The 14916-nt window shown below is 38.9% G+C and overlaps 1 protein-coding gene across 10 annotated transcripts in view; it reads left to right on the top strand.

Moving 5' to 3' along the window:
* osa (trithorax group protein osa) overlaps nucleotides 1-14916 on the top strand; it is a 127407-nt gene that overhangs the window by 101588 nt on the left and 10903 nt on the right. For 7 of the 10 annotated variants that reach the window (XM_073077176.1, XM_073077177.1, XM_073077172.1 and 4 more), the window contains 6 exons: nucleotides 5190-5467; nucleotides 6031-6205; nucleotides 7189-7349; nucleotides 8331-8372; nucleotides 11324-11512; nucleotides 13821-14037. In XM_073077176.1, coding sequence (XP_072933277.1) covers nucleotides 5190-5467; nucleotides 6031-6205; nucleotides 7189-7349; nucleotides 8331-8372; nucleotides 11324-11512; nucleotides 13821-14037 — 1062 coding nt within the window. The remainder of the gene's footprint in view (nucleotides 1-5189; nucleotides 5468-6030; nucleotides 6206-7188; nucleotides 7350-8330; nucleotides 8373-11323; nucleotides 11513-13820; nucleotides 14038-14916) is intronic. The other 3 variants (XM_073077173.1, XM_073077175.1, XM_073077174.1) reach the window with 3 other exon arrangements.

Below are 14916 nucleotides of genomic sequence, written 5' to 3'. Positions count from 1 at the left end.
TTTATCCTTTTATAACTTCAGTTATTTTCTTAGGATTAGGTTAGTCGCGCTCTAAAATGATTTTCCATAGTTTTCACGTATTAACTACGACAGGCCGACGATGGCAACCCTGAGTTTACCTCAACTAGGCCGGTCTTGTTAACGCCATTGTCGTCGTACGTTCTGTTTATACTGGCAACACCAACACCAACGCCGCTACAACGCAAGGCGGGCTGTTCTGTTCGGCACCGAATTAAATATTCACACTGTTTGTGTTTGTGTGTTGCCTGATTTAATGCGGGTCAGCGTGGCGGTAGGTTGCCGGTGGTTGTCGATGGTTGTTGGAAGGACGGTCAGATAACTCTAATCTCAGATAAGCCATCGGAGGCTGCCACTATTCCGCAATAGAACAAGGCGGCAATTTGCCCTCACTGAACCTTTAGTTTTGCCTATTTAATGAATTAAAGTGTACGAAATATATTTGTGCTTCACCACTTGCATGAGGTTTAGTGTTCATTTTTATTAATATGTAATAAACTTTTCAGATTCCTATATTTCCTGATTTACTCCAAATTCATCTTTAAATCTCTTTAGCCAATTCCAAGATAAGACGAATTTTTTTGACCGACTCGACACCTGTTCTGTATATATTTTTTACAGGCTAACTATTACATATATTAAAGTCATATCCAACAAAGATATGCTTTTAAAATACAAACAATTTTGTACAGACAGTTGTAAATTGGATCATGAACAGACAGTTCAATTTTATTCACATAAATATGTAAAGGTTAATGACATAGGTCGTCTCTTCCACATTTTGTGCAGACTCTGCGATAAAATTGTTAAAAATGCTAGCGTTTGGTGTACTGCACAATATTAATAGCTTAGATTTCCAGTAATTAAAAGACAAACAACAATTAGTCAGTCGATATATTTAAACATTGTTATATTTTTAGCTTACTTTAAGTAATTTTTTGTAGTGTCTACGGATTAGTAGCATTTGTTGAAAGTGTTTATGAAAAGTATTTTTCACGTCAATTCAAATAATTCATTGTCACAATGAAGTATTTGTTAATATTGACATTGCTCAATAGAACCAATCAAGTGAAGGTTCATACCAGGGTTTTTGTGCCCTGTGTGATATAATTAGGTATATCTGAAGAAGTAGAAACTTAATATGTCTTCCGTCAGTACCGAGAGAGGCCTAGTAGAACCCATTTAACCACGCTGCTCCCAAAATGGTTTGGTGGAGGAAAGTAACCGAATTAATCTCAAAATACTTATTGTGTTTATTCATTTCTTATACCGGAATTACACGAGTATTGTGATTCAATATATTGAAGCTACGTTATCCTTGTGTAGATACAGCTAGAATAATTCAAAATGAAAAAGTACTAGGTAATATGCCCAGTTATTCCTATTTAAACATCTTCTAATGATCCCAAGTTACGATATTACGCCATATACAATCTCACTGTTAACTTAAGACACGAGGCTCGCGTATACTCGGCATTGAAGATTTATAGTTAACCATCAATCAAGCCGGCGATGCAATTTCTAGCGATCGCCGGCTACGGAACACTAGTTTGCGGTGTGGGCCTCGTATGGCCGAGCGTTGGGTGCGGTGTGATCGTATTATGCTCGGAATGTGTCGGGCTACCGGCGGTACGTGGCCCGCCGCACATAACTCGGGCCCGCGTTACCGCATTCTCGATACGTGATATTGATACCGTGTAACGTGACTGCACGCTCCGTTATGACTAAGCCGGGAAATTCAGGAAATGGCGAATGTCTTCGTTTAACCTGTTGCGCCGCCGCCGACGCCGCGGAGATACCGACAATTTTAAGTGGCCGCCGCCTCGGATGAATCACCACTTTTGCGTTGCACGTCGCACGGTAGAGATTATGCTTGCACAGTTACGTTCCTTCTTACTGTACGTGCGACGCTAAATTACCGGAATAACATGTGGTCTGTGACCACTATATAAGTTTCTGTTTTCTGTGTAAACACTTATCAAATATCGTAACTTTTATAGTAAAAAACTAAATGAACAAATGTCATATTTTCTACAAATAGATACCTAACCCACAGACTATGAACAACTTGTGGATTTGAAATTATAGAGAAAGTCCGTTAAAACATAATAGTTTTGAAAGTCATATGAAAACTAATTAAAAGTGTCTAGGTACTTGGTACTTAGTTGCAAATAAAAAGATATACATTATGTGTTTATAACAACGGTTAATCAGAAATTACGCGGTTAAATTTTTTATAACCATTACCTTGTTGTTTAAAGTTGTTTGTTAATAACGTTTATCGTCACGCTTAAAGGGCGAACTTACATTGTATTATACTTTCGTTTACATGTTTGATACATAATTCATATGGTTTTGAAAATATTCAATGCATTCATCTATACGAATAAAATAAAATTGAAGTGTCTGTAATATGAAATAATAACTTTTTACTGAATGGAGATGAAAGTACAAGTGATACTTGTATAAACCAAATAATTGTTAATTTTTTGACTGTCTGTCTGTTAGTTTCGAGTAGGTACTCTCTGAAATAGTTGATGGATTTTGAAGGCACTTTCACACACAGTTAGATGATGTTGTGAGGAGTAACTTAGGCTACTATTATTTTAGAGACATAATTAGGGTTCCACGCAAAAGTCTCCCGAGTATTTACAACCTGTAAAAGCAAGTGAAACCGCGGGGCGCTGCTAGTTTTGTACATAGCGCGGTGATTACGATCGCGAAGTCGCCAGCAATAACTAGAATCGAAGCGGATTGTTGTGGCGAGGTGGGAAAGTAAAGACCTCGGCGGTCCGGCCGGCGGGCGGCGGTGACGGGCGCTGCCCTTGACAGAGCTGGTTACGCACCACGACCGTGCCTTGTCCGACTGTCGCGGCGGCCACTCATTACCACCCATTAAATATGCATTCGTTGTTTAATCGCCCGCCTTGTGCTCGCATTATGTCGCTATTCATATTAAAACCTCTATCCCCCCCCCTCCCCTATTTGCGCCGTATTTCTTTCACTCCCTATTTGCGCCGTTGCAGGCTCGCGACGCAATTATCCGATTGGTGTTTTGTTTGTTGACTTTCGGTATTTTCCGTGGATGTATTGCACAATATGTCGTCTTCGACAGTTTTTTTGGTTATTGACGTACGTTGCATGTTCTTGTGTAGTGTATACTTCTTTCATCGTAATACCGTTTGATAAATTAATCTGACTTTATAGTTAGAGATACCTGATTAAATTATTAGATTGCCACAGGCACAGAGATACATAGATTGTGCTGATAATATGAATTGTTTTATTGAGCTTGCAATTATCATTGTTGTTATTGAACTGTAATTGAAAATGTAGTATGTAGTACTTAATGTAGGTATATTTTACTGTAGGTATTGTACTGGAGGACTCTATATCATTAAGTTTATAAATAAGTAAACAGGTAGATAATGTTATGCTACAAAGGGAAGGTTTAAAATTCCAAAAAAACGTCAATGAGTCATTTGTTTTTTGATTGCTTGAACTGTACCAAAAACCTTTACTGAACAGAAGTAACCTTTACTTCTGTTCATTTGGTTATTATGCATTTGCTATCGTGTCTCGAAAGTATTTACAATATCAGACACGACACCTGTATATCAGTTGTGGCTATCAAACAATCATAGAAAGCTCTTTTTACGAGTCTTCGTCCAAGTCGGTCGGCCCCGTTACAGTGTCTCTGCAGTCATTAATGGTCGCCGTAAACAAATAGACACATTTAATATAGGTGGGCGCGTATGGCACAACGCTGTTATCTATGATTCACCGGCGCCCCGCCGTCTGCGGGCCGTCTGATCGCCGACACAATATAATGCCTCGATAATAGCCCAGTGATGTGATTAAAGAGACGCCCTCGCTATCTGTCACCCGCACTTAACTTTAAACGAGCATTCTTCCTCTAAAGGTGCAACGCTCGCACCGCTAACTCGGGCACCTCTCGTCCGCTCTATCCGCGTGACAGTAGACAGTGTTACGTTTCGCGTAATACTAACATAACTGCATAAGTGAGTCCAAATCGACCCACATAAAAGCTGCAATACCACTTTCGTCGTCGCAAATCACTGCCGTTCGTATCTCGGCCTCGGTCAATGTGTTGCGTGCATGTCGTATGCACATATACGGCCGCAATAAAGTGCAGTGAGAATTCGCAGGCGAGCCGTGTATGCGGCTCACGTGCCGTCGGAAAACGAAAGTGATCGGGTGCGTCTCCCGCCCTCTCGATTGATGCGCGCCCGGCTTAGGCGAGCCCTCGTTAACTGTATTATTCAAATTGTGTGTGCGAGGAAGAGAGCCGAGCGCCCCGCACGGATCGATCACACACAACGGCACACGGAAACATTTGCCGCTTGCACTCTCGAATACAATTTAATTCAAGTGCGGGGCTCTACTACGTTTTGCATAGCTAAGGCCATCGCACCCCTCTATTCACAAATCTGCTAGCGAAACCGCTCTACGTACTGTTACAAGTTTTCGGGTTTGTAATGCCTTTTCGATCTGTCCGACTTTCTAAGTCAAGTAATACAGTTTTTTTTCTAAAGGGAACTTGAATTTTGATATGGTATCTCATCTGGAAATAAAGAAGGGTTAACAACATTTAATATTGATACTTGATAAGTACGTTTTGAATGAATATAAGACAACTTGCGAAAGTGAAACAGAGAATTGAGTGCAACGTTTGACTCCGAAAAACTCACTTAACTTATTTACGAATCATATTAATTATACTTTTTTAATGAATTCTACGCTATAATGTTAACTGGTATTCGTTTGAAACATTATATGTACCTATGTTTCTTATGTAAACATGGTAATTGATCTTAGATCTACATTTTATCCCTATATATCTCGATTATACTATTACTTATTTCAGATAACATCTCAAATTTGAAAATGAAAACCTTACAGTGTATGGATAAACATCTACCACGATGAACCTGAATTTCATCGAGTGCCTTCTCGTTACCTTTATATAATAAAATTAATAAATGATAAATATCTTTCTTTATTTATCTTTTCTCATAGCTTAGGTTCTACTTTAAAATACAAACACTTAGTTCTAGGTTACATCATACTTTGTGAGAGTCTGGAGTTCGTACTAGGATAACCTATTTGTAATAGTAAGTACCTAACCAATACCTTTCCGTACATTGCAGGCACGCAGAACGTACCGATGCCACCGCGGCCGTCGTCGTCGCTGTCGGACGGCAGCGGGCCGACGTCGCGGCCGGGCGGGCCGGGCCCGGCGCCGTCCGCCGCGCCGCCGCCCGCCGCGATGCTCCCGCAGCCGTACCCTCACCACGGCGGGTACAAGCCGCCTCACTACCCGCCCCAGCCGTACGCGTACCCGCCGCGCAACCACCACCCGTACCAGTACGGCGGGTATCGGCCGACGCCGCCGCCGCACCCGTCGCAACACTATCCGCCGTTGAAGGTAAACTAAGCAAAACATTAACATGATCATAGTTATACAAGTTGCTTTTATATACGGGTCCACAGTCTACAAGTGGTGGAAACCTGAAGTGCATCGCATCGTGCTTTCTCAATTTGGCTTTATGGAGGAAGATATTGACACTATTAGTCACACATATAATCCTGCCATAAGAATTTCTGATAATAGGTAAAAATTGTTATCCAATGATAACTGGGAATCACGTATAATCAAAAGGATGGAAGCGCACATCAAATTTTGTCACTATCAAAAATTGTTATTCAACTTTTAGCCGCGCTAGATGTTGCTTAACTTTGTAGGTCAACTGCTATCTATAAAAGTCACCGCGTTTTCTGTTTAGAACTGTGTTTATATTTATGTCATCACATAATATATTTATCTTAGATCAGGCTTTATTTAACTTATCGCACCAATACAGTTATTTTTTTAATTTGATTTATCAATAATTTTTCATAGCCCCTAAAGTCTACCACGTTGTGGCATGAAAAGTGTCAAGTGCTCAGTGAAGTGTTAAACTGCTATTATATATTTATCGCATCGTACAGCCGCAACAACCGCGGCACATGGGCCCGCCGGGCGACTCGATGCCGCCGCCGACGGCGCCGGGCGAGGCGCACGACAACGGGCCCGCGGCGCCCGCCACCGCGCTCGTCACCACCGGCCCGGACGGCGCGCTCGACGAGGGCTCGCAGCAGAGCACGCTCAGCAACGCGTCCGCAGGTGAGCATCAATAGCGATGCTTGTTACTCGAGCTAGTCGCAATATCCTCTCTATCCTATATCGTCTAGGTGTACGACAAGGCGCTTTATTGAGGGCTCGCAGCAGAACATGTTCAGCAACGCGGCCGCAGGTGAGCATGACATCGATTGTTCGGGCCAGTCGCAATAACCGGGGGAATCGTGGTTCTGCCGGGTTATTTGGACTGCTGCTGATGACGTTGGTCGAGGTGCACGACAAGGGGCCCGGACGGTGCCCTCGACGAGGGCTCGCAGCAGAGCACGCTCAGCAACGCGTCCGCAGATGAGGCACCACTAGCGAGCGATGCTTGACGCTCGGACCAGTCGCAACAACCGCGACACGTGAGTCTATCGGACCACTTGGTGCCGCCGCCGACGGTGTTGTTTGAGGCCTTGCAGCAGACCACGCTCAGCAGCTTGTCGCTCGGGCGAGAGTGGTACTGCCGGGTGATTTGATGCAGTTGCCGACGACGTTGCTTCAGGTACACGACAAACGGGCCGACGGCGCGTTTGTTGAGCAACGCATCCGCAGGTAAGCACCACTGGTGATAGTTATCGCATGGGCCAGTCGGTGACTGGATGTCGTCACCGTCCGCCCGACGAGCGCTCCACGCAGCAAGCTTCCGGCAACTTCTTGATCGAGGTTACAATTAGCTAACACAGACAGCAACGAGACGGCCGTCGTCTTGTGACCAGTATACTGTTCCAATTGAGTCTATTCGGTGATACATTTCTATAACATAAGAGAAGGTTTGATATTTCATTCAATTTCTCTTTACAAATAAATAATCTCGAAGAAATTATAAAGATTATATAGGTATTTTCAGGATGAATGAATAACTTAACGAATGAGAAAGATGAATGAGATGTTTTCATCAAGATTAACTTTTGTAATTGATTAAAATTATCAATTGAAATTCGATTCCTTGCACAATAGTAACGTAATGAACGTTTGTACAATTCCAGCGTCAGGCGAGGAGCAGTGCGGCACGCCGAAGAGCTCTCGCAAGGAGTACGGCCCCGGCAGCGCGGCGCCCTCGCCCTCGCCCGGCGGCGGCTCGCACTCCTCCGCGCACGACGACTACGAGGCCTCGCCCTCCGCCTGGCCGCGCCCGCCCTCCAGTCCCGTGAGTTGACGCGCGACCACGTTATCACACTCAAACACACACACACAGAGATACAGACACACACGCACGCACACACGCACATACACACGTACACACAGAAATACAGACACTAACACGCGCGCACACACACAAACTAATACGCTGATACACATACTCCTGCACTTTAACGATTCCCTTTACATGTAGATATCATAATGGCATCACACACAGACATATACGTACACAAACACTCATAAACATTGGCACTCATACACATATGATATTCTTCACAATTGCTCAAATCCTCATAAACACACGCATTGATACACTTACTCATACACTCACACGATTCATTTCACATATACATACTCTAGCAATGCTCCACAAGTCACACACAGTTTCATTCACATGATTCATACACGATTTTTGCTTCACAACACCAAAAGCGACGTACTCGAAGAAACCACTCGCATGTCGCATACGCACACAGTATTCACATACATAATTCTTATTTTACACATATTCCATTATCACCATATTTAAATGCACTTACTTCAGATGGCACTCCACCAGCACACGCTGAACACGCACGACTCACTTCACATTATAAGGATATTCCATCACACTAAGTATTTAAGTGGAATCTGCCGCATAATTTGAAACATACTCTCACATTCCACTCTTACGCCACACGACTTCCATGCCCATTCTATATCATTTCTAAGCAAACTCCATCCAGATTTCCACATATATGACACTCCACATAATAGCGTAACAAGTATTTTAACTATGTTTTAAATAATATAAAATAGGTTTAAATTAAACTAATTATTTTTAATTAAAATTCACTATCTAATATTTAACGTTTTTGGATATTGAAGTGTAAAAGTCCATCTGTTGTTAACAATCTCATCCACATTGCAGTGTACTTGTACATTGTCCATTTGTTTGTATTGTGTGTGTTCGCGTGACGGAGGCATTGCATTATATCATGTATTTCAGGTGTTTAACAGTCACATAGCGCCGGAGTCCTACAGATCAAAGGTTTATATCAAGTTAAAGATCGCTAAGCATGTGTAGTGCTCGATACAGTATCGATATATTATTATTTTTAACGCGTTAAAATACTGCATGGTAGTAAACTTCGTATTTATTTCTCTCCGCTCCTCACAACGTGCATTTTTTACCTCGAAACGCAGTGCATACTTATTAGTTCTGAAGTAATAACAATTCTATGGAATGTTATGCTAATTTTATTTTATTAAACTTGATAATACGCTTGAGCTTGGAGAACTAGTAGACGGAAATGTTTTACGCTTTCTATTCTACCTTTTTGGTGTTGGTGTTTTGTATCTCTTCAAATGTTCTATTGTACATATTGTAATAATAGTGGACGAGCTTTATTTCTTTTAATTGCCTGCGTTCACAGTGTAGTCTAGGAGTTTCCTTACCCGTTCTATAATTGTATTATCCTTAGTAGGTTACTTGAACAATATATGTAGGTTACAATAGAATCCTTCATCATGAATTAGGGTTGTAGTTCAGTTTGGTATCAAAAGACTGTGTCCGAATTGGCTTGAGATCTTTTGAAGTACGACAAAAATTATTAAAAAATTATAATTATCAGATGCGCACGATATCTGTGGTGATATGTCTGCATCTGATAAGTTAGGTTAGGTTTTAGGTTAGGAGATTTAGCTATTTCTTTTATTGAAGTTAAAAAACAAATATCCACATTTTCTCTATTAAAATGGCATATCTTTCACAGATCTTTGTGCACATACGCCTGTTAGAATTTTTTCAATTACACCTCTTTCATTTCATTAGCTCTTCAGTTTTTCATTCTTGTTTCTGTTCGTATAAATAAAATAAACGTTAAACATATCGTACGATAACTTTTTCATGTTTTCACCAGTAGATCTTATTTATTTGATTTAATATTCGTACACTTTTAAACACGATTTTAACAAACTTCGCTTGTGTTTTTAAGCATGTTTTGCATCTACCTTCTCATTGAAAGACATACAATAAGTAATATATTAATAGTAAAAACATTACCTATCCCTGTAAACAGTATTGAATAAGCCCACTATATAAGTTTCTATTTTACGTTTACATTTTTAACTTGAAATTTATATAGTGGTGCTATCCCATAAATTTGAAACGTGTTGCTGCTTGCATAAATAGAGAACCAAGCTTCTTTTTCAAATATTGTTCGTAATGTTTAATGGATTATACTTATGTCGTATATCATCAAATTAATACACAATGTGTATTAATTTTATATTCATACACAATGTGTAGTAATTTGATAATATTCGACATTTTAAGCGAGATTCGAATTTAGAAAAACCACTATCACACCTAAATTTGAGTTTTAACAGTACGTTAGAATTATCTTAAATGTATAGTCGGCAGTAGTTGTAGAAATTGTGGGCTACTCCGTTTTTAGTATGATTTTTTATGATCGGCTTGCATGAGATTGACTCGGTCTTTTAAAATGAATATTATTTGAAAAAGAAGCATGTATCTTGCTCCAACGGGATTGGCATATTTTCGCATTCACATTAATGTTTTCACCACACAACTATCGTGTCCCACCACCCAATTTTATCAGACTATCCGTAAATAGATTAAACTTCTTATTGACAAAAGATAATGAATGAAATATAAAAATAGAATGAGATAAATTATAGAACGATGATTTTGCGGTAATAACATGACTCATTCGAGATAAACGCGAGTGAAAAGTCAATCCCGGAAGCTTGCGTAGGCGTGGCGTTGATAAATAAGCTATAAAACGTTTTACATTGTATATTAACTATAATATAAACTTGATAATTTAATAATAATGTTTCACAATATGTGAGTGAAGATGCCACGTCTACGTGTACAATTTTGTAGTTTAATATGCTATAGAATCAATTTCTAGATATATTTTAGAGGTTTTGATATTATTGAGTTATCATGCAAATTGAATGATTTAAAGCTTTTGGAACTTGCCTTATTTTTAATCATCGATACTTGATAATATCATCCTGTTGTATAAATATATTTCAATATTGAATACGTTTAGATATTTTGTCACAGATCAATAGAAACCCGTCAAATAATTTTAACTTTGAAATCAATGTATGCATGTTGTGCATTTCTTTTAGAGACCATTTTTTTAAATTTAACAATTAGGTACATTATGAATTATTATACAATTTCTATAATCAAGTGACTAGAAACCTAAACGTATATAATATCTTCGGTACCTTTACGTCAAATCATCTACATACATTTTAAATATATTTTTTTCTTTACTTGTCAGTAGTTTTATCACATTTTCGATGATTGCTAGAACTTTCTCCTATCACCTTTGCAATTGATCAAATATAGCTACGACAGCTGTGACGGTAATAAACTTAAATAGATGCACAATTGCACAGTTATAAAATTAATATTTGCAAATTAGACAAGTAAATAAAAATTGTGTATGTATATGATTCGACGTCGTACCGAGCCGTTTTGTTTTTGAGAAGTTTATGCGTGCGTGATGTATGTAATGGATGCAAGTGATATGTAGTGATGAGAGAAACTCGGTCTTTTAAGATGTGTTAAAATACTAGCCTCAAATATACATTGTTGCACTTAGCAGTGTAGTCTGAAGTTTTAAAAATAATAAGATTTTTAATAAGACTTTATCGTTATGCTAAAAGATAAATAACTCAAGTAGATTTTAAAACTACTCATCTCTTAGTCGTAGAATTTCTGAAGCTTATGAACCTTTTAGTTTTTTTTTTTATAAAATGTATAAAGTAATTATGTTTTATTATTATGTATTAATGATGTTTTGGACTCGAGTAATGATTAAAAGAATGCTAGAAACGAGTAGAATCTTTTCAAAAGACCTTAAAAACCGCGTCTCTTTCATCACTAATGAAGTATGAGTGTTGTATATGTGTGTGTGTTATACCGTGCCGGTGTGTGATGTGCGGTCCCTGCGCCAGAAGTCGGACTCGCTGGGCAAGCTGTACGAGATGGACGATGCTCCGGAGCGGCGCGGCTGGGTGGAGCGGCTACTGGCGTTCATGGACGAGCGCCGGACGCCCATAGCAGCGTGTCCGACCATCTCCAAGCAACCGTTGGACCTCTACAGGCTGTATCTGCTAGTGCGCGATCGCGGCGGGTTTGTTGAGGTGAGTCGACGATGATCCTGTTGAAATAAAGTTTTAAGTTTGATGATAGTTAAGATACAATGTTAGTTTCGATTGTTTGTTACTAACGAAGGTTGATAAAATTAATTAATCATTTATTCATTGAAAATATGCTATCCCTACTTAACAATTTGTTTTTAAAACTGAAAGTTATGTAAAAAAGATAAAAACTGGAAGAAATAACTTACAAATAATAAGTAACTTAAATTAAACTGAAATAGAGGCTGTACGCAGCGTACGCTTTGTCATTTAAGTAAGAATAATTAATCAAATAATATGTACATTACACTGTGTATGTTTACTAAGTTTGTCTGTGCAAAAACTCCTTGTGATTTAACGTCAGGACCATAATGGGCAAACTTATTCCTGCTTTATAACAGTAGTATCAAGCACGACTGTGTTCTGGTTGTAAAGGTGTCAAATGGCACATTGCGTTCCGACTTAGTCTTCAGGAAATAATATGAGATCTCTAGTATCCTCTATTTCTTTTTGCCGAAATAAATAATAATATTCTCCAATAACATAAGTCATAAATAATGCTGAGAAATAAAATGAAGACTGTTCTAATGCGTTCTACATCATCATTAAAAATGCTTTAATAAATTTATTTAAATATTTATTTTTTTTTGAGATTTTAGCAATATTTTTATTAATAGATAATTGTTATTTAAAAGCCAACTCCGAGTGGATTATTGTCACTGAATATAGGATTTTGTCTCGTGTCAACATTATCCTCGATCCTTGAGCAACAGGGCTTACGGTTAAAACGCGTCGCTTTTATCTTGTCACGTACAGTTCGTTCTTACGAATACAATACTTTGTTCTCGACTAGCCGTGAACCCGCGATAATCCTACCATACGCTGGATTTAAACGCTACAAAAGCCAATACTATTTTGCTCAGCGTATAGCTTGGGGGTAATTCGATTTATTTTTACAGTTACGTACACCAAGTGTATTCTTGAATATCATTTGCGTTGAGTGAATTTCGCGCGCGGCGCTGTTGTACCGTTCAGACTAATAGGCTTCGGCTAGGATTTATGTTAGTGCACATACCGTCGGCTTTACGCGAACCGGCGCCATAAACTCGCCGGGGATTTAACGACGGTTAATAAATTTTTATCATTACAGCGTTCGCTAAGTTCGCTTTTTCGTTTTAACAACGCGTAGGTAACATTGTAGGTACGAGCGTTGTTCAGTGTTAGGTTTGCGCCGGCGTCCGTCGGCGACGGACGTGTGCGTTGGTTCCGTACGTTATGGTTTTCGCAGTGTACGGTGTGGGAGCTCGTTAACACTAGAAGTTATCGTCGTTTGTACCGCAAACTGTAAACCTTCGCAGTTTATGTCCCCTCGCGGCGGACGGTCCGCGCGCCGCTCCGCACTGAAAACCACTTAAGACGATAGTCGCTTACGTGACGTGGTTAGAGGATTCAGTCTCTCTGTTTATTTGCTCATTGTGTCTCTTGACAGAGTTTCTCGTGATAGTCAGTGTGAGGATTTTTCTTTTGTGATTTTATATTTGTAGTGTTTTCGCATAGAAATAATGTTATTTTAATCATTTACATCGTGCATTGAAAAGTTTAAATTATGTTATAAAATAACAAACGGACATCCTGACAAACGGACTGAAGGCTAAGGACAAATGTTAAGTGTTTTAGTAGTCAGTTGACATTCCCGGTCACATTTAAACACGACTGTAATCGAGGACAGTGAAACGAAACTAACTTGGAACGCCTTGTGAGCCCATCGTTAACTAGTACATTGGCGACTGGCTCTGGTGTTGCAAATGTTCATAGGCGACGTTGACTACTTTCCATCAGGTAGCACGTCTGATTTATCGTTAGGCTCAAATATATAAAAAAGTACTCATCCTATCTAAATATTTCTTAATTTCAACTTCCTCTTCCACCTGCAGTATAGACGTAAGATCTGTTAAGTAATGTTAGTCCCATGCGTACCTTTTGCGTTCAGCATGAGTTAACACTCGTGTAATAATGAACGTCAAAATTAGGTCCTATATATATAATGTATATATGACCTAAACTTCTGACAAAAGTGTACATCAAACAACAAACTTTTGTATCAATTTTGAAAAACACGGTTCGTGTTTTCGTGGTTGTGTTATTGGTGACATAAATACGTTCAAAAACCTTCTGTAGAGATATATATGTATTTCTAACTTGATCCTTTATATATCTGTTGCTGTAAATGCCACTTTAACTTTTGTACGTCCACATGTGTTTTTTTAACGTTAACAATTTTTATTAACAACTTCGTCCGTTCCGTTTTCAGGTGACAAAGAACAAGACGTGGAAGGACATCGCCGGCATGCTCGGCATCGGCGCGTCCTCGTCCGCGGCGTACACTCTCCGCAAGCACTACACTAAGAACCTGCTCGCGTACGAGTGCCACTTCGATCGCGGCGGCATCGACCCGCAGCCGATCATCAACCAGGTGGAGGCGACCACGAAGAAGAAGGGGGGCAAGTCGAACAGTACGTCCAGTGCAGGTGATTTGTTGGGAGGGTTTTGGGGTGTAGACTGTAGAGTTATGTTGGGAAGTGGGTGATTGTGTTTGTATATTGTTATTGAGGATTTATAGATTTTTAAAATCTTTACAAGACATCATAATTTTGGTTTTAATTCAGCAGAGCCATAAACTTCTAGGAACCTTAGAAGAATATAAGTGTTTCAAACCAATATTTTTGTGATAAGTTTTCACATCTTTCCAAACTAAGTAATACGTGTTTGAAAAATATGTTTATTTTGATTTGATTCGATTAACTCAAAATTTACTGATAAAGATAATAAAGTCTAATGATGCGAGTGTACCTTTTAGATCGTCATAAAGTTTACAAAGGTGTGTAAAGTTTACAAATTACATTTGGCCTGTGTGGTTGATGGTCTAAAACTCTAAACACTATTTATAACGACTCGAGGAAAAAATCATACTCATCATATCAATATTACAAAGGCGAAAATAGTATACAAAGTTTGATATTATATGATTATACGAGATTAATCAAAAATAAGAACAGTTATATCTGTAATCCAACATTATTGCCACCTCAAAAGTGACCTTTATTTGCAAGTAATTTCAGTCAAAACGTATTTAGATTTTTAACTTATTTACGTCAAGGTTGTTGCGATTTTGAAATAAATGAAACAATGAAGTTACGAAGTAATTGTTATTTCCTATCAAACTGAGATATGGTGTTCTATTCTTGCATTATCGGCTCCTATTAAATAGATTTGAAACAAATCTCAGGGGTAATTTAATGTCTAGTAATGTTTTGTCATTTGTGTATTGTCTACTGTTTTGAATTGTTTATGGTGATAAGTTGATAATGTTATTTTATTTTTGTCAAAATTGAGGTAATTTATAGTAA

Source organism: Epargyreus clarus, unplaced genomic scaffold, assembly GCF_041222505.1.
Source record: "Epargyreus clarus isolate Ecla_fem2 unplaced genomic scaffold, WU_Ecla_fem_2.2 ptg000010l, whole genome shotgun sequence".
In the NCBI taxonomy this organism is placed as follows: Eukaryota; Metazoa; Arthropoda; class Insecta; order Lepidoptera; family Hesperiidae; genus Epargyreus; species Epargyreus clarus.
The sequence above is the reverse complement of the archived record's forward strand: the minus strand, read 5'-3'. Positions and strand labels throughout refer to the sequence as shown.